We start from the raw sequence: 18,452 nt of genomic DNA, 5'->3' as shown, positions 1-18,452 counted from the left end.
GTCCTCTCCAAATCTCTCCCCAGGTCCCCCCTTCTCCCAAATCTGTTTTGTTTCTTTCCTTCTGAGTTAGATACTGGATTTGCTAATTCAGATACAGTAATATGGGTGCTGCTTTTTTTTTTTCTCCCATTCTTTTCTGAACAAACTGACTCACTGTTCCAATGTTACAGATATGCTGGACCAAATTTCTGCAGGTCCTCACAACATCCTTTATAGATGTTTGATCATCCTCTAATTTTAAGCTGTGATGTTAGTCTGGTGGGAAGCACAGGTTGCTCTTCAGCAGCACCTATTGAACCATCACCTCCCTGAGACCTTCTATCACCACCAGATGGAGTAACTTCGGGTTTATCATTGATTTTCACTAATTACAAAAGTCTCAATTCTAACAGTGATGAATCTTCTGTACAAAGTAATACTCAACTCCAGTGTAGTGAAGAACAAATAAAGAGCAAATAAAACCTACCATACACGAAAAGCACTGCCTTGGCAAAGCCTTGGCTCTGGGAATTACTAACATGGGAGCCTTAACATTAATCAGTAAAAAAGATAAATTAATTAACATAGGCTTACAGAAACAAGAACAAAGGGAACAGTTTAATGAGGGTATTCCAGAGACAAACCAGTTAAAAAGGCATTAAAATACAGGATGAGATGGCAAGGTCAGTAGAATTTCTACTGATGCTAGGAAGCCCACTGGGTTCAGATGCAGTGGTGATGGGGGCAGGTCCATGGGGCCACATGGCTTCTCCTCTCTTGTGTCACTTGGTGAGCATGTGTAGCACTGATGGGAACACCAGGCTTCCCCCACAAATCTGCTCCTGCACCCTGCTATGCAACACAGTTCCAGACCCTACAAAAACTGCTTAGCTTTCTGCATGGTGAGAACGGTTGTTGGAAACAGACATGTGAGTTCCTGATAACCATGAGATCAGTCCCACCAGACTTCTCAGAGAGAGCAAACTAAAACACGTTAGTAAACCTGTGGAGGACTGAAATTGTAGACTATGAATGATCTCTGGCCTGAGGAACACAGGCTGAGGAACAGGGTTTATGAATACTCCAATGCAGCGGCAACTGCTCGAGTTAGGGCTTTGCAGGCATGCATTTGGTTTGCAGAACAGGATTCAGTAACACAGACAGCACAGGAAAAGGCCATGTTAAGACCTCAGTAGTGGAAAATACCACTACAGGAGAAAAGCTTTGAGGGAACCAGGGAGTGCAAGCAGAGAGTGTTCAGTGGCCAGCAGAAAGCAGTTGTACACAGCTGCCCTACAACATAAAAGAGGACAGAAAACCAAACCAAAAACCAGCTGAGATGGAAAGTAAAAAGAGACAAGACCTGCCACATGGGCTGTGGTGAGAGACAGCCTTGCAAAAAAGAAAAAAGCCTCAGCGGTTTGGCTTTGACAAGGGCAGAGAAGTTTCACCTGAAAAGCCGTGCCGGGGTGCTACCGCGGTGCCCTAAAGCCCGGGACGGACAGCGGGGAGAATGGAGAATCACGGAGGGGCTGAGCTGGGAGAAGAAAAATCGCGGAGACGTTGAGAAGGTTTGCGCCACAGAAGCAAACAAGAAAACGCAAATCTTACGTGTTTTCTAGGAAAAAAAAAAAAAAAAGGTAATGCCAAATGGGGGACGGACCCGCCCGCGGCAGGGAGAGCCTGAGGCGAGGCTGGAAGCGGCGCGGCGCGGATGCCGCCGGGGGCCGGCAGGCCTTGCCATGCACCCGGCTCGGTCGCGGTAACAAACCGGGGCGGCGGCCCCGTTCCGCGTCGCCCAAGGAGGCTCCGCCCGTCCATCCCCCCCCTCCCCGCGGAGCGGCGCCCCTTGCTGGCGCGGGCAGCGGCGCATGCGCTGTGCGGCGCGCTGGGCCTTCCTTCCGGCCGCCATCTCGCTCCCCTCCGCGTGCTGCGCCCGGTGTCGCGCCCCGCCCGTGGCCCTCGCCTTTTCCTCCGCTCCGGCGCCGCCGCCGCCGCCCCGGGAAGGTATCGGGGAGACGGCGGGGGGCGGCCGGGAAGAGGTGGTTGCGCGGCCGAGGACTGCGAGTCAGTGGGTGGCGGCGGCTGGGGGAAGGGAAGGCGGTTATGGTCTGGGCCTGAGGGGAGTCTCGTCTCGTCCCGTCCCGTCTCGCCTCGCCTCAGCGGCGCCGTGCGCGAGCAGACCCCTCCCGCCCCTGTGGCGGGGCTGGGGCGGGTCTCCGCAGGTGTGTGGTGAGGGCTGGCTGCGGAGCCCCTTGCGCCCGCCCGCCCCGCGGCCGGGCCTGCCGCCGGGCGCTGCCTGACCCGCCTTCCATGGGCGCTCTTGTTGCTTCTGCAGATGAAAGAAACGATCATGAACCAAGAGAAGCTCGCCAAGCTGCAGGCCCAAGTGCGCATCGGTGGCAAGGTAGGAGCCGCCTCCCCACCCTGCCCTCGGGACTGCGTGTCCCTGCGCGCACACAAGGCCTAGCATGGGGGGTCCTGGAAACTGGGGTGGTGGGCAGCCCTAAGTACTCGGCTTGGCTTGGCTGTTCTCAGGGGAAGCTGTGCTGCTGCAGGGATCTCTATAGAGCCGGTTCTGTAGAAGCAGTATATAGTAGCTGAACCTTCAGCCTCTGTTTGGGTTTGTTACGAGATATTACAGCAGACTTGCAGCCTGTGTTCTTGTGTGGGCTATTCTAGAAGTCATGCAGTATTTGAAGTGAGTAGACCTTACAGCAGGTGAGCTTGGGTATAGTTTTCATGCCAGATTATAGAGGGTTATGTTCCAGACTCCTGTCAGAAATCTTTAAGATGCCCGTGGCTGTTTTTTTGCCTTTTAGGACAAAGTTGGAAATACTGTACTTGTCATGCTCTAGTAATTGTAAACTAACATGCTCAGATGATCTTTTTATTTTCTTATGCCATCTGAATATATGTGGCTGTGTGATTACATATCATCTGAAAATAAGAAAGTATGTTTAATATAGTTGTATGGTAGTAAACATTTTAATTACAGTGTCAGTTTTTAAGGCAAGAATTTGTTAGTAATTTTTTTATACCTAAGGAAGCGTACACGCAGTATTTTAGAATACAAACTATTCAAGAGCACTCTTGCTGAAAGAGTTTCCAGGAGCTTTCATTCCTGCATTGAAATTTTTTTTGTCTTTAGCTGGATATTTAGGCAGGCTTAAATCAGGGTTAGTGTAGTAATTAACTGGCTTGATGATTTTTGCGTATTCCATGGATGTCTTACGGGTTAAGCAGAGGACTACTGTATTATATTGATGACTGTATGCATGTTACTAGTGTGTGTTTATTGACTATAGAGGCTTTTAATGTTTGTCATGTAAGAGCATGCATTCAGACTACAGCTCTTACAGCTCTCTGGTCGATATAGGTCTTTCAGAGCCATTAAGCAAAACTTACAATATGCTGCTGGTGCTGCTCTTCAGGTTTAAAATTGGCCTGTGAAATACTTTGAATGCCTGAACTTGACATTTAAAATTTATTTTGTAACTGGAAATTATTACTGGGATTCTTCATGGCTTTGTGACCACATAAGTTGAGATGGGTGTGGAAGAGGCAAAGGAGGAGGAGTCAGTTCTTGTGGGAAAAGGTTGCACACTGCCTCTGCTGGAAGATTTGCAGGATCTTGCAAGGCTGTAAATACTACAAATAAGCTACATATGTTTAGGTGGAGAGCTATTATAGTACTTTGTTATGTGAAATTTGAGATTTTTGTGTAGAATATAGCTACAGCTAAATGTTGTGGCTCTTCTTCCAAACCTTTTTTAGAGGAGTGGCAGTTGAGTCAGTAGTATTCCACTGGTGGCCTGCTGTACCCGCTCCTCTTTATATAGAGGTAGAGGGGTGTGAACAGCATGTCTCAGCATGATCAGGATAGAATTAGCATAGTAAAAACCTGTAGTCTTTAGGAGGTTAAATCTGTGGAGGTGAAAGCAGCAACCTCCTGTTCATTTAAATTTAACTCAGGTTGTCTGAAGTTTGATATGTTTAATAGGGGTAAAAAGGAGGTACCTACCTAGCCTTTGATTCAAGACATCATTTTCTGAAATTCATTGAGAGGTCTTTTGTCCAGAGAGACTTAACATATGTCTTATGTGGCTCAATTCCTGGGTTGTAAAGGGACTAAAATGAAGCCATTTCTATTATTTTAGTGGTTTTCAAATTGTATGTGCTAGCCTGACAGTAGCAGGGAATGAATATCAAGCTTTCTAGACAGATGACTAAACTTTTGAGCTGTAGTCTTGCAAGTGTTAGTTTCATGTCATTAATGTTCCTCATTGTTTGTAACTGGATTGTGTTAGAGGAATTAGTGCCCAGCCAGTTTTCTAACTTCTACTAGTTATCTCGAAAGGTATTGAAGCTATTTATATGGCTGGGCAGCAGCACATTCTCTTATTGCTAGCATGTGGCACATAGGTACTTGGAGTAGGAGGGGTTAGATTAGTAGTTAGTGTGTCAAAGTGTTTCACCTATCCCTGGACATTTTATGTTAGATTTTACTGAAGCCTTGTGATTGTGCAAGGAAGTACAGAATGACACACTCTGCTTTTTTGTAGGTATAGATACCTTTCAATATAGGACAGTTATTTCCCTGGAGAAATATAGAGCTCTGTGTCTGTAGGGGAACTTAACCTTTCTTTGTTTTCCTTTCTAAACTGGTGTGGTCTCGAATACTATGTAGAAGTATGTTTTTAAAACATATTTATAAAATATTTTTTGAAAATAAGTGTTCTTCAAATATGTAAGTCCATAAGATAGGAGATGTCTATTTGGAATAAAAATTCAGTATTTTGAGTTTTCTTATATTCATTTGTTAATGATGTTTGAGTATTTTGAGTTTTCTTATATTCATTTGTTAATGATGTGTTGATAACTTTACGGCCTCTATTATCAAAATTTGTCTACAATTTAAGAAGATCCGAGAAAAAAGTCATCATCTTCAGAAATTACCTAAAACTGTGCTCATTCTTCAGCTGTACGCCTACAATAACAGACAAGGGTAAACTTGCAATTTTTCTTTTCTAAGATGCCGCAGAATCTCTACAAGAATTGTCGAATAAACATTCTCTGGTGCACTGCTTCTAGACCGTGCTTTTGCTAAGAAAGGTTGGACCATATGACCCTTGAGGTCCCTTCCAGCCTGATATTCTATGATTCTAAAGCCTCACGCTTCTCACAGACATGCAAAGCTTGCCTTATAGCAAGGGAAAGACTGCTGCAGTGCAGCTGGAGGGGTGGGGTTGTGTGCACTGTAATACAGAAGTAGAACTTTGTATGTTAAATTGGTTTCTAGATGGCTGCAGAGTAGTTACATGGCCCTGAGGATTAGAGTTTGTGAAGAGCTACTTAAGTATTAATTTGTAACTTTTTTTTTGTAAAGGGTACTGCCCGCAGAAAGAAGAAGGTTGTCCACAGAACAGCTACAGCAGATGACAAGAAACTTCAGTTTTCATTGAAGAAGCTGGGAGTCAACAATATTTCTGGAATTGAGGAGGTAATTGCTTCAAAGGAAAAAGTACATTTCTGTATAGAAATAGAAAATCTATCAAAATAAATTTCCTGGTAAGTAATGTCCTAAACTTGTCTGTAAATTACCAGTAGGTCTTTATTGAACTTTAAGAACTTTAATTCTCTGTTAAATTGAAAAATCTTGCTAAGCTGCTTTAAATACTGGATTTTTTTCTTGCAGGTAAACATGTTTACCAACCAAGGAACAGTCATTCACTTCAATAACCCTAAAGTTCAGGCATCTCTGGCTGCTAACACTTTCACTATCACCGGCCATGCTGAGACAAAGCAGCTGACAGAAATGCTTCCTAGCATCTTAAACCAGCTCGGAGCTGACAGTCTGACCAGCCTGAGAAGATTGGCAGAAGCCCTACCCAAGCAATGTAAGTTGAAACTTGAATGTGTTTCATGCTGACAGCTGACATGAGGCTTACTTGTATAGCAGCAGTGAAATTCAGTGCACTCTTGCTGTCTGCAAGCATATTATAAAATGCTTATACAGAAATGGAACTCTTAGATCTTATTTATAGCTCAAATCCAATGACAAGTATAACTGGGTAAAGCAGAGGCACCTGTTAACATATCTTGCAGCTGGTCTAGGACTGGGAAGCTGTAGACAGGCTTGATTTTGTGGTAGTTTACTTCTTGATGTGGCTACCATATTTTGACATATGTCATTTATTAAAGCTAGGTAGATGAGTTACTCTGAAAGAGTTAGGTTTTAAAAAACTATAAACTTTGAATATGTCTATTTTGACACTTCAAATGGCGACACAAGTAATGGGGAAAGGGACTTGAGGACAGATCTCTTGCAATTGCTTTGCTGCCTCACAGGTGTGGTGAAGGCATTTCTTGCATGGGCTGAGAAATAGGAGGGAATCACACAGTATTTGTAAGAAAGTATGTTATAATTTCTCTGTGTGTAGAATAGTGTAGAGAACAGGACTGACATGAGCATTAAGCTGGATACACCAGCTTCCTATTCTATGCTTAAATTGGTAAAAGAACATGAACACTTATTCTTCCTAAAACTGTGGGAAAAGTAGAGGAGGGACTTAAGTATGTTGTGTTTGGAAAAGGTGCTGACAGGCTCGTTGGCACTGGGAACATTCTCTGTCCTGTATATACTTAAGCCCATTCCTTCCAGGGTATGGAACATCCTAAACAGGGAGAAAATGGGAGAAGTTACCATTGTTTCCAGTTCCCGGTAGCTCTGCACTCAATTTGTTACTTTTTTCTTCCTGTGCTTTGCTGCCAACAAAACAGCCTCTATTTCAAGTCCTGAAGTTGATACTTCCCTCCTGTCAACTTCGTACTGAAAAAGTTCTGCTAGAAGTAGTCTTCAGGAGGTGGGGTATACTGTTTTTTTCCCCATGGAACTCAGGTCCTTCCTTCCTTATGTCAGCTGTGTGGCTTCCTTGTGGTAGTAGTAGGGCTTGAAAGAAAAAGAAACCTTGAAGGATTTAAAATGATCCCCAAAGATCTCTCTTATAACAAGGTGGGTATATTAATATTAAGCTAAATTGTGCAGTTTTAATATTAGGGAAGTTTGTTTAAAGTGCTTGCTTTGTATGACCTAAAAAATGGCTATTCCTTTCCACTTTGGGTGCATGCCAGAGCAGTTGCACAAAACTTTCCATTCAGCATTGTCTGCTAGATTTGGAAGCCTGACATTGAAGAGTGAAGTGTCTATGATGATTGTGTTTGCAGGTGCTAAAGTAAACTTAGTCTGGTCTTAGGACTGAGAGAGAATGCAGACAATTTAGGAGGAAATAAAACGGTTTGCTATTAAAGTGTCATGTTTGAAACTAAGATGCGATTAAGCTGTAACAGCTTTCTGCTGGAAGGTTGTCAGTGACCTTGTCCCAAGGCCCTTCAGACCAAAGTTTATTCACTCACCTGTTTTGGTTCTCTGGAAATCAGGGTACAGGTCTAGTATGAACCTGTCTCTTTCCTCATGGTTCCCTTGAAAACTGAGAAGGATTAATTAGGATAAGACTGAGGTGATAGAGAGTAAGACACAGCTTACCCTTGGTAGTACAGCTAAGAATAGCAGTAAAAGTAGTGGCAGGCACCAAGGGACCGGAGGTACCTATTCTTAGCATTATACTGCTGTAGTTCAACAGATGCTCATTGTTCTGATACAGTGGACGTGGTTAAGTCTCATTAGCTCTGGCAAGTACAGTGAGAATGGTTAAGCAGTTACTGAATCAGCAGAGATGTGGACCAGAACATGTGGTTACCTCAACCACTGCAGTGTAAAATTGTGTATCCAGTTCCATATTCCTCTGACTTTGCCAGGGAACAGTAGTATCTTTAAGTACCTCTTAACCTTCTGGGCTGTTTGAACATTATCAGTAACAAAGGGAATGTGAACTTCCTAGGCTAGCTGAAGATTTTTATTCAGCAGGGGAACTGGATAAAACATTGCGGTTTAACTCAGCATCTTTGATGTTTTCAGAAAACACAAAGCAAAACAACTAATCAAGATGCCTATGGTGAGCTTGACTGATTGTCCTGGTTTTGGCTGGGATAGAGTTAATTTTCTTCCCAGTAGCTGGTACAGTGCTGTCTTTCGGATTCAGTGTGAGAATAATGTTGGTAACACACTGATCTTTTAGGTGTTGCTGAGCTGAGCTTATCCTATGTTAAGGATATTTCAGTTTCCCACGCTCTGCCAGCGAGCAGGTGCACAAGAAGCTGGGAGGGAGCGTGGCCAGGACAGGTGACCTCAACTAGCCAAAGGGCTATTCCATACCATAGGAAGTCATGCTCAGTACATAAACTGGGGGGAGTTGGCTGGGGGGGAGTCGCTGCTGCGACATCGGTCAGCGGGTGGTGAGCAATTGCATTGTGCATCATTTGTCTTTTCCTGGGTTTTATTTATCTCTCTTGTTGTTATATTCCTTTAATTACAATAATATTATTATTTTATTTTAGTTATCAAACTGGTTTTATTTCAACCCATGAGTGTTTTTTTGGTTTTTTTTTCCTCTGATTCTTTTCCCCAACACACTGGGAGTGGGGGAGGAGTAAGTGAGCAGCTGCATGGTGCTTAGCTGCTGGCTGGGGTTAAACCATGACACTGATGCTTTTGAACTACTTGCTCTTGCAGCTGTGGATGGAAAAGCACCACTTGCTACTGGTGAAGATGATGATGATGAAGTTCCAGGTAAGAATGAGTATGCAGTGGAGGAAAAGGAAGTGAATTTTGCCAAAAGCATCTGTAGCGTAAGATTGGGCTGGGGATGGAAAGGGTGTTTCTGCCAGAGAATTTCTGTGGGCAGATTATTTAATTGTTTTCAGACACCATGAGAGACTTACTGGTTTGAGCTAGCATTTTTGTCCCGTGTAGAAGTAATAGCTATGGCTAGGATAATTATTTAATACTCAATAAAAAGGGTGGGGAGAAACTACATTCTCTTCTTAGTGTCACTTTGCCCAGTTGTGGGTATAGTGAGGTTAAATGCTCTTAGAATTGTGCTTTATAATGAACCATCTGAAACTTAATTAATTGAGCAAGAAGAATGAACCATGAGGCCCTTAAAAGTTATTTGGTCTGTATTTTATAAGCTGAAAGTTTTTTATGTTGTAAGCATTTGATTTGAAGTAGAACTTTAGAAAAAAATTCCAAACCAGAACGTTTGGCAAAGTGGAAGTGGGTCAAACTTTTTAATTTTAACTTTCTTCTTTTTCTAGATCTTGTTGAAAACTTCGATGAAGCTTCAAAGAATGAGGCAAACTGAAATAAGTGTCACTTTCTGAATAAAGTTAAAACTTGAAAAAGCTACATGGAGCTGCTATTTTGTATTGTGACTGCTTTGATTTTATTTCCTGATGAGGTCTCAAGATCTGTGATATTTGGAAACTCCTTGAACCTGCAGCTCTTTAGTTACTGCTTGTACACAATATTATTTTTGTGGCCTGATTGAACAAACCTATGCTTTGAAATAAGTCAGATTGCTAACGAATCTCTGCCTAGACATAATTTTTGAGTAACTTGTATACAAGCAAAACCCCATCTTTAATGAACTTTGGCATACAATAAAAATATAAAAGAAACTTTCTGGTGTGGCTTCTTGTCAGAAAAGCAGGAAGAAAAGGGACATAAATCATAAAGTCTTGCTTTTCTACAGATCATCCTCCTATTGCTGTGTTAGAAAACTGGCTTCCAAAAAAATTTTCTGTGCATAATGGAGTATTTTGGACTTAATCAGTGAATTCACAGTGTTTGCAGATCAGAGCTATGTACACTCTTAAGTCAATTTGTAATCTATCGAATTTAAGAAATAGATCTGTATTCTACAAATAATTATTGGCGGTTTAATATAATATAAAATGTGCAAGTTGAGAGAGAACTTTGGCCTCGAAGAACAGTGGCAAGTTGTTGACATCTTGGGGGAGCTAGATAGTAATGTTAAATTTTTATCTTCAATAGTGTTCAATAGATATTTCAGGGTGTAACTATTTAATGAGTTAAAGAATACTTCCCCAGTATTCTAATTTTACTTATCTCAAAATGTCAATTATGGGGAGGAATGGAGCATAAGAAGGGGAAAAAGCCACAATAGAATTGATAATGGCTCTTAATTAGGTCTGTATTTAACATCTTCAGATTTTTTAACTAATAATTATATTTGGGTGTTTCAAGAGTATGTTCTTTCTATTGCTTTTGTGTGTTGCAGAGTAAAAAATGAACTTGTTTTTTGGACACAAGGAAGACTTTTTAAATTCCAGCCTGACCTTTGCATAGCTGGAGCTTCCAGTGGTGAGGGCTAGACTTCATGTCTGGGAGTCTTTGGTGTTAATGATAGATCAGATTGCTTCCATAACAGAAGCTAAGTTAGGATAGAAGAGCACTCAACTACCAGCCTAGTAAGGTTGTCTCTAGAAAAAATACTTCTGGAAGTTCATCCTGACTTGTGCAGGATAAAATTCAGGGTAAAACTTTGCTATAGCTGCAACAAAATTCTCCTTGTGCCTGGGAAAAGGTGGGTCTGTGCCTGGCTTGCCAAGCGTGTTTGTCATGGTGTAAGTCATTGCCGTTGGGAAATGGTGGAGGAACTTGTACAAGCCATGCAACTCCTGTGGTTTGAGGTAAGACAGCAGGCTGATGGGAGCATGAAATGCCTGAAGTCAGGTGCAAGAGCTTACAGTAACAATTTCAGTTTACTTGTCTCAGTTTGCAAGTACTTTTACAATTGAATTAAAGTGCATTCATTGAATTGTGGCAATAAGGTAGAAAAAAAAAACTATGCAAATTTGAGTTTTGAAATGAGGATGGTGACTTTAAGATAATTGACATGTAAAAGGTGAAAACCAAATTTTACAGAGTTGTTTACCACACTTCCTGTGACCTGTTGAGTCAATAAATGCTGATTTTCTTGAGAAATTAATAAATGTGTTGCCCATTCTGTGATTCAAATATGTAAGTCCTCAGAAATACTTCCATTAAGCCACTGTAGCTCTTATGAAATATTTCATACTGGTTTCTGTCTCAGAAAGTGACATAGTGTCTTGCTTAGTGTTAGCCTTTTCCCCACTAATAGACATGATTGGTGCTTAAAAAGTAAGGTGCTTGCTAAAACAGTGTCTTTGAAATGCAAAATAATGCTAATCCAGTGATAAGCAGCCATGTGACATGTCTGTGGAAGTTTACATGCTAGGTAGGCTCTCAATCAGGAAATACTGGCATATCTCTGTGTCCCCAAATTGACTGAGGATTGAGATACGATCAGAATGTATTCTTGATTATAGCAGATTCTAAATGGCAGTAGTTCTCTTGTTGGAAACTTACAGTAGTCTTCATGTCAAACACTTAAATGCTCAGTCCTGGACTCAACGCTGTGATTATTTTCTCTTAGTAAGGAGTTTGGTTAGCATCTTCCTAGTTAACTGCTAGAAACTGAAAATAGTTGTGTTGATGTTTCTCGTTAGCTGGAACTTCTATATAACCATGCTGTAATTATGCCATTATGGATTCAAATCTGTAGTCTTACTCAAGGAAAATGGCTTTGTATCTCCATATCTTGGACAACAGAGAAATGAAAACCAATGGCTGCATTCCTATTGAAACAAAGGATTGTTTGAGCTTTCTATTTTTAAAAAGCTAAGGGAATCTGGTTCTCTCACATCAAACTTTCCAATAGCTTGACTCCTATGCAGTAGTGGGTACTAGTGAGATTTTTTTCATCATTTTTGCAACAGATTTTTAGAAATATCTTCATAATTGTTAATCTTACATTTCAAGAGCTTTACTCTGGTTTAAAATTAGTATGTTCTAGTAAAACAACCAATCCTTTTGCAAGATGATGAAAATACATATTTTATTAAGCTAGTGTGGTACATATATAAAAATCAAAAGCTGTATACTATGGTTTTAAAATAGCATTTTTTAAAAGCTCTAGAAGGCATCTTGTGTTATTACAGGTTAGATTTTTTTTTTTTAAAGCCTTGTGAGTTTGAGGTTGTCTCTCTTAGGAAATGTTCCCAGTGAGAATTTCACATAATTGTCAGTCATACTTAGCACACGTGACCAAGGGAGATCACTTGAGTTGGTTTAAAATGTTCACAGCTCAATAATGGTGTTGATTTGCTGGGGTGTGGGGTAAGTTCATGTAGTTCCCACTTCTGTGAAATTTTGTGCTAATAACGTGTTTTGTGGGTGAAACATCATACAGACATTTCACCTTCCATAAAGTGGTTTCCTGTATCTCTGCTGGAAACTTAAATAGCACATTATGGTGCAGATAGAGTAACAAGGGACATTTGAAATTAAGAGGATGGCTTGTATTTGTTGTCAGAGGCAGATCAGAACAGTGGCTGCAAAAAAAGCATGTGTGTCAATGTTAGAGTGGTGTGAGGTGAGTGGGGCAAGTTAGTATTTTTCAAGGGAGGTGGGGGGAGTGATTGAGAAGCCAGAATATGTAAGCTCGTTGATCATCCTGTTTGTGAGAATGGATTTGAACAAATTATGGAAGCCTATAGGGAAGTCTGGGTTGATGACTAGATTACAGCCTTAGGTGACTGGCAAGATGGTCGTATACACAAAGAAGAGATATTTTTAAGCTAGGTATCTTAGAATATTAACAAGTACTCAACATGTCTTGGGCTGTGCCCAATACATGCAACGTGCCTCCTGATTTTTCTAAGCTATTCTTTGTTCCTATTCAGATCTATAGTTTCAGCCGCATCCAGCAACTTGTGAGAGTTGCTGAAAATGCTTTCCACTGGATGTGGTAGTTGAAAGATCCTCACCTGTAACAAAGACTGGACTCTGGGAGGAAGCCTTTTGTACAGAAAAGGAGCTGATGATGTGTCTGAGCCAAGCTTACTTGGCACAAGGGAGTATCATGATTAGTTTGACTGTGAGTTAACTCAATAACTTTACAGACGGATAAGAAGTGAGTGCATCTAGAAGCTCTGAGAATCAGGAGGAGAACTATTGCTGTGTATTCTAATCAACTTTAAGCAGTGGTTTCTTGATAGCATAAGCTACTTGCAGTCTCATCATGAAAGTCTTTCATTGTTAATATTCTACCTTCATGCATGAATAGAAGGAAGACAGTTTATGTAATACTGTTATTGCACTGTCTTGCTATAATCTTTTTTTGTGAGAACTAGATTTAACAGATGCAACTTAGTATTGCCTTTACATTGCAGTGAAGGTATCCAGGGAATGAAAAAGCCATTCTAACAATGTTTGTTTAGTGCAGGGATTAATAATACTTTTACAGATGAGATACAGCCCAACCTTTTGCATTACTAATGAATCTGAACAAATCATGGGTTAATTAGTGTTGTAATGGTATAAGCACTAATTTTTATAGCATATGTCTATTATTACGTAAGCAGAATTCTAGGACATCTTACTGCTATTCAGATCTTGGACTGGATGAAGGTCAGTTTGGTCATGCAACACAGCGCTTTTGCTTTTGATAGCCAATAACCAACATTTGCAACACTTTTTTCACACTGTCAGGGATTTGATGTGCTATGCAGGATATTGACAGATAATGGTGGAAGTTGCTGCACTTGAAATCCCTATTCTACGTTTCTGTTAAGTATGAGTAGTGTTTTGGTGAGGGTTTTTTTCAGTTTTTTTAGATGTGGATCGTGCCCTACTTTCCCAGTTTTCAGGAGACACTGGAAGTTGAGTTGTACAGGTCTTACTTTCTCTAGTTAGAGACCTATATAGTTGTTTATGGAGCTGCACCTGTGTTAATAATGTCTAGTGGGTTTATGCTGGAATCTCAAAAATTTCAGCCATGTATACCTGAGCAGTCTTCTGCTTCACAACCAACATATAACTTGTGGGATTTGTTTGCACCTGCTTATTTGTTTGCACTGGGTTTAAAATTGTGCAGTAAGATTAAGCAAGACTTGAAGGTGTTGAAAGTATCTGCTGAAACAGGAGGAACTCCGGGTTTAAGCCACAGCTCTGGGAACTGTGGCTAGTCCTGCTATGCTTTCCTGTTATTTCCAGCAACTGCATCGGGCAATTGCAGAGGTAACTGAGGATGGCTTGAGGGTCAGATCTTCTCACAGCAGTAGCATTTTTGTGGACTGCTGTCTTGTGATGAGTTCCTAATAACTATGCATAAGTAAGATTACTGCCACCTTTGAGGACCCAACTGAGGTCCGGGAGGGCTTCTTGCACTCTTAACTGGTGACTGTGCAGGACAAAGATAATGTAAAGATGGTTGTGTGGGCTAAAATCTGTGCTAGATCTGTGACATTAGTGTTTGACATTGACATCTGTGGCATTACACACCTGTTGAGTGTAATTGGCAGTCACAATAGAATGGTGTTGGTAATGCATGTGGTGATTAATATCTTTGTCCCTTCAGTATTGTTGCCTCTGCAGGACTAGCAGGAGTTAAAAGTGGTAATGCCTCGTTAGAGCCAATTGGGAGCAACATGGCTGTGATACATAGTGAGCAGACTTGAGTGGGTAGCAGCCATTTTTACATTTATTATGATCGACTAGGTTTTAAGGACCTTTGCATGTTTGCTGATTTCTAACATTGTTTGGCTTCACCTATACAGGTCAGTCAACTCATGTTTTGTTGTGTTATAGTTGGGGGATTCATCTGCCCCCACCAGGCATGAGTCTTATGTAAACATACGGTGAGACAGCTACTGCCTCAAGGCTCCTGATCCTGTAAAGGTAACGTGAACATGAGAGTTTGTAGGATCAATACCTAAACTAAAAATGAGATGAAGTGAAAAAATTAAACCATTGTGGCAGCAGATTGGCAGGCTTATTGATCTGAAGAGTCTGTTAAAAGTTTTTGTTCCCGGGACAGTTAGCTTCCAAAGCAGCAGAGAGGAGTTAATGTGAAAATACATTTATTTCCCTTTTGGCTGCTTTGTACCTCTTAGTGTTAGGAATCAGGAGATGGTGCAACCTTTCTGGTTGAGGGAAGTTCCTAAACAGCATGAAGCCAGCACAGCCTCCTCATGCAGTGGGGGTTTGCCTTCAGTGTGTGTTGGGGGCGGCATTTGGATAAACAATCCCCATGTACATCTGCACATTTCATGCTCCAGTAATTCCTACCCCGGGGTGATGATCTTTAAGAGTTTTTTCTGTGTGTTTTTTACTGTTTGTAGAAGCTGGAGTAACCTACAGGTCTCAGGATTCACTGAGTCATCTTCCACCAGCATGTAAAATTCAGACTTGCTTAGATGTGACCTTGTGCATGTATACACTGGTGTTGAGGCTGACCTCTGTCAGGAACTGTAGACTAGATGGATTGTCATTCTGCTTTAGTGTGTCAGCCCTCTCACACTTGTAGAATAGACCCTCTACTCCCATTATATTCTTTGTATTTTAGCATGATCCTATTTTAATTATTTGTACCTTGAAAATTAAGTGCTATTATTTGTTTCAAAACCTGGAGTTGTTTTTATGATTGCTTTTTCACTTATGTCCCATCTCGGTAGCTCTCTGGTTTCATCAGGAGATAGAGTATATTTGACAGACAAACTATGTCAACAGGTTGTAAGTTAAATTCCAAGGGGGACTTCAACCTTCAAGGATGCACCAGTATATTTTCTGGGAGGCTGTGGATCTTTTTGAAACGTTCATATTTTATGTGAGCAGGAAAGCATAATGCTTCTAAACAAAAGTCTTTTTGGAGACAATGGCAATGTTGTTATGCCTGTAATCTTACCCCATATTCGTGATAGACATTATACCACAGATGCGGAATAGCAAGGCAAGCTGTTTTTGTGACACATTTTCAGAAGCAACTGCATTTTGAGTCCTTTAGGTTGTAACATATAAGATAATCTAGATGTAGCCTAATGGCTACAAATACAGAGTGTGGGGATTTATAGGGTTTAGCTACAGCTTGCCTATTTTTCAGCTGTGCTAGAAGCCTGACTGAGTGCTGGCACATCAGGTTTGCTTGCAGATTGCACATCATCCAGTGTCCTCTAGCTGATAATATAGAAAGGTTGAGTCAAGCCATTGGATGGTATGATAGGTCCTTCTGAAATACTTGCAAGTGGTATATACTAGAAAATGTGTGAAAATGATACTGTCCTGTAAGCTGTATTTTCTATTTATCAAATAGAAATGCTGATGTGCTCTGTGCTAGGAAAACTTGTAAGCTGTGAAAGGCATGTCATGTGGCTCTATTTGCCATGTTTTGATTTCAGTGCTAAAGAAAGAGCACGTGCAAGTTGGTTTATGTAATGACTCAAAACAATATTCCCCATGATGCAAATCAGGATTTTTTTTTTTTTTTCAGAGCATTATTCAAAGATTATTTAGGTTTCTTCTTGCAGGAAAAGGATGAGCTGTACAGCACAGTCTCACAGCTGTAATCCACCTTGTTGCTGTGCCCAGTTTACATGTCCCTTTCTGTTGGGCTCTGCAACCTTCCCTGCTGATTTCTGTGTGCATGATTGGCTTCGTCAGCGCTCATCTGCTGAAGATTGACTGACATGCTTTACAGTCCTGTATGCCTCTAGAGTTGCTAGCTTAATTTGGTGACAAATCACCCTCAACAGAAAAAGCTATTCAGACGTCATTCCTAGGACTAACCCCTAACAATATCTTTGATCTTTAAAGTTCCAAGTGACTGGATTTCTAATTCACCCAGTTATACATTCATTGCCAGACAGAGCAGTGTACTTCCTGAAAGCATTATGTGCTGCACAGCAGGAGGTGCATGCAAGCGGAACTGCTATAACAATACTAATGATGATCATTCTAGTGACGGGCTGTGTCTGCACTCCATTGACTTATACTGTTGTTGTAAAGTAAAAAAAGTCTGGTCCACAATGTTCAGGAAAAACTCTGCTGGAATGCCCCTAACAATCAGCTTCCTAGTGAAAAATGCAGAACAGATTTTAGTCTAACATCTCAGTAAATACAGTCTTTCTCTTTTTTCTACCCCTTGTCCTTTACAGCTTCAGTAGAATATGGAGTTGCAACTGGTTCATGTTAGGGATTAGCTAGAGCTGTGAATGTGAACTACTTAGGTGGAACAAGTTACCTAGAATTAGAATAAACTTTCATGGTTACTCCTGACACTTTTTGTTCCAAGTACCATTATAAACCAGTTGTGGAAAATAAATAGTAGTTCTAGCCTAGTTTACAGCTGTCTGTTCAGGCTGTGAGTTAAAGTAGCATCATCAGGGTTTAAATAAGTGAGCTTCAAGATTTCTTAAAGGTTACTGGAAGAATGTAGTACCAGGGCACAGTAAAGCAGCTTTGGAAATCCAGAATTGTTGCATGCCATAAGTAGACATTTATATTATTTCTCAGCCAAGTAAGAATAAGATTCAGTGTCTGATTTCCATCTCCTTGGAGTTGAGTAATATTTCTTTCTGGAGGAATGTCATTGGGATACCAACTGCTGAATTCTCTGAAGAGAAGTGTGGTATGGAGGAAACCTTGCATCGTGGCCCTGGGACAGAGTTTGCTTCTGGTGCCACAGTGGGCACCTGTGATCACCTTGCACAGATCTTGGAAAAGGTGGAGAGCAGAGGCCCTGTCTTCCACCCCTTGGCTCCCTGCTGTGGGTACTAGCTCCCTGTGTGGCATGAGGAGGTGTAGGATACTGATTTTTTATTTTAATATCAAGGAAAAACCCACAGGAAGCTGAAGGGAGATGAGGCGCTACCCTGGGAAGGTCTGGCAGGAGTTTGCTGCTTTCTGTAACTGTCTCAGAAATACAAGTGTGGAATTCAAAGTACAAGACAGATGAACAAAGAAGGCAACAGAGTGGAACTAGTAACAGCCCCAGGGAAAACCAGAACAGACAGGGAAGAGTGTTACAAAGTGCTCATAAAATTTACATGCAAATAGTAATGTTAACATTGTATGCGATTAACTCCTCACTCGACTGAATCTTGTCAGATGAAAATGTACAGCTTTAAAGTTATGTTTCTGTCACCTGACACTGAGGGGACAGACAGTTCTTTTAGGGATCCTTGGCAGAATGATGATTAAGTTGTAGTTATAATTAAAGCTTTTTTTCCTTAACAAAACATTATGATTAATATAGCACAGAATTTATTATTAGAATGGCACAGAATTTCCCCAAGCAGAATCCAATTTATAAGTAGCATAATACAGAATTTATAATTGTCCTGGTTTTGGCTGGAATGGGGTTAATTTTCTTCCCAGTAGCTGGTACAGTGCTATTTTGGATTTAGTGTGAGAATAATGTTGGTAATTCACTGATCATTCAAGTGTTGCCAAGTAGTGCTTACTCTAAGGATTTTTCAGTTTCCCATGCTCTGCCAGCGAGCAGGTGCACAAGAAGCTGGGAGGGAGCGTGGCCAGGACAGGTGACCTCAACTAGCCAAAGGGATATTCCATACCATAGGAAGTCATGCTCAGTACATAAACTGGGGGGAGTTGGCAAGAGGGTCAGTTTGGAGCTTGGAGACTCTCTGGGCATCGATCAGGGGGAGGAATGAGTGTGTGGCTGTGTGGT

General features: G+C 41.2%; 1 protein-coding gene across 4 annotated transcripts; it reads left to right on the top strand.

The window, feature by feature from the left end:
• Positions 1-1,719: 1,719 nt before the first annotated feature.
• Positions 1,720-9,558, top strand: BTF3 (basic transcription factor 3). Of its 4 annotated transcripts, none has more exons than XM_074855721.1 (6): positions 1,720-1,741; positions 2,318-2,386; positions 5,369-5,482; positions 5,678-5,879; positions 8,612-8,668; positions 9,196-9,286. In XM_074855721.1, the coding sequence occupies exons 2-6, from the start codon at positions 2,318-2,320 to the stop codon at positions 9,240-9,242; spliced, it is 489 nt and encodes a 162-aa protein (XP_074711822.1). In that variant the 5' UTR covers positions 1,720-1,741; the 3' UTR covers positions 9,243-9,286. The 4 variants fall into 4 exon arrangements, with proteins under 4 accessions (XP_074711822.1, XP_074711826.1, XP_074711823.1 ...); XM_074855725.1 differs by lacking the exon at positions 1,720-1,741 and adding an exon at positions 1,836-2,000 and having other exon boundaries at positions 9,196-9,558; XM_074855722.1 differs by lacking the exon at positions 1,720-1,741 and adding an exon at positions 1,862-1,986.
• Positions 9,559-18,452: the final 8,894 nt, after the last annotated feature.

The sequence above is a fragment of the Strix uralensis genome, chromosome Z, assembly GCF_047716275.1.
Source record: "Strix uralensis isolate ZFMK-TIS-50842 chromosome Z, bStrUra1, whole genome shotgun sequence".
NCBI classification, from domain to species: Eukaryota; Metazoa; Chordata; class Aves; order Strigiformes; family Strigidae; genus Strix; species Strix uralensis.
Note: the sequence above shows the minus strand (reverse complement) of the source record. Positions and strands in the feature narration are given on the sequence as shown.

Excerpts from the sequence above, each read along its gene's own strand:
- BTF3 (XM_074855725.1), top strand. The coding sequence starts at position 1,851 with ATGCGCTGTGCGGCGCGCTGGGCCTTCCTTCCGGCCGCCATCTCGCTC. Across the intron at positions 2,001-2,317 it reads GGGAAGGTATCGGGGAGACG|ATGAAAGAAACGATCATGAA; the intron begins GCGGGGGGCGGC and ends TTGCTTCTGCAG. Across the intron at positions 5,483-5,677 it reads ATATTTCTGGAATTGAGGAG|GTAAACATGTTTACCAACCA; the intron begins GTAATTGCTTCA and ends TTTTTCTTGCAG.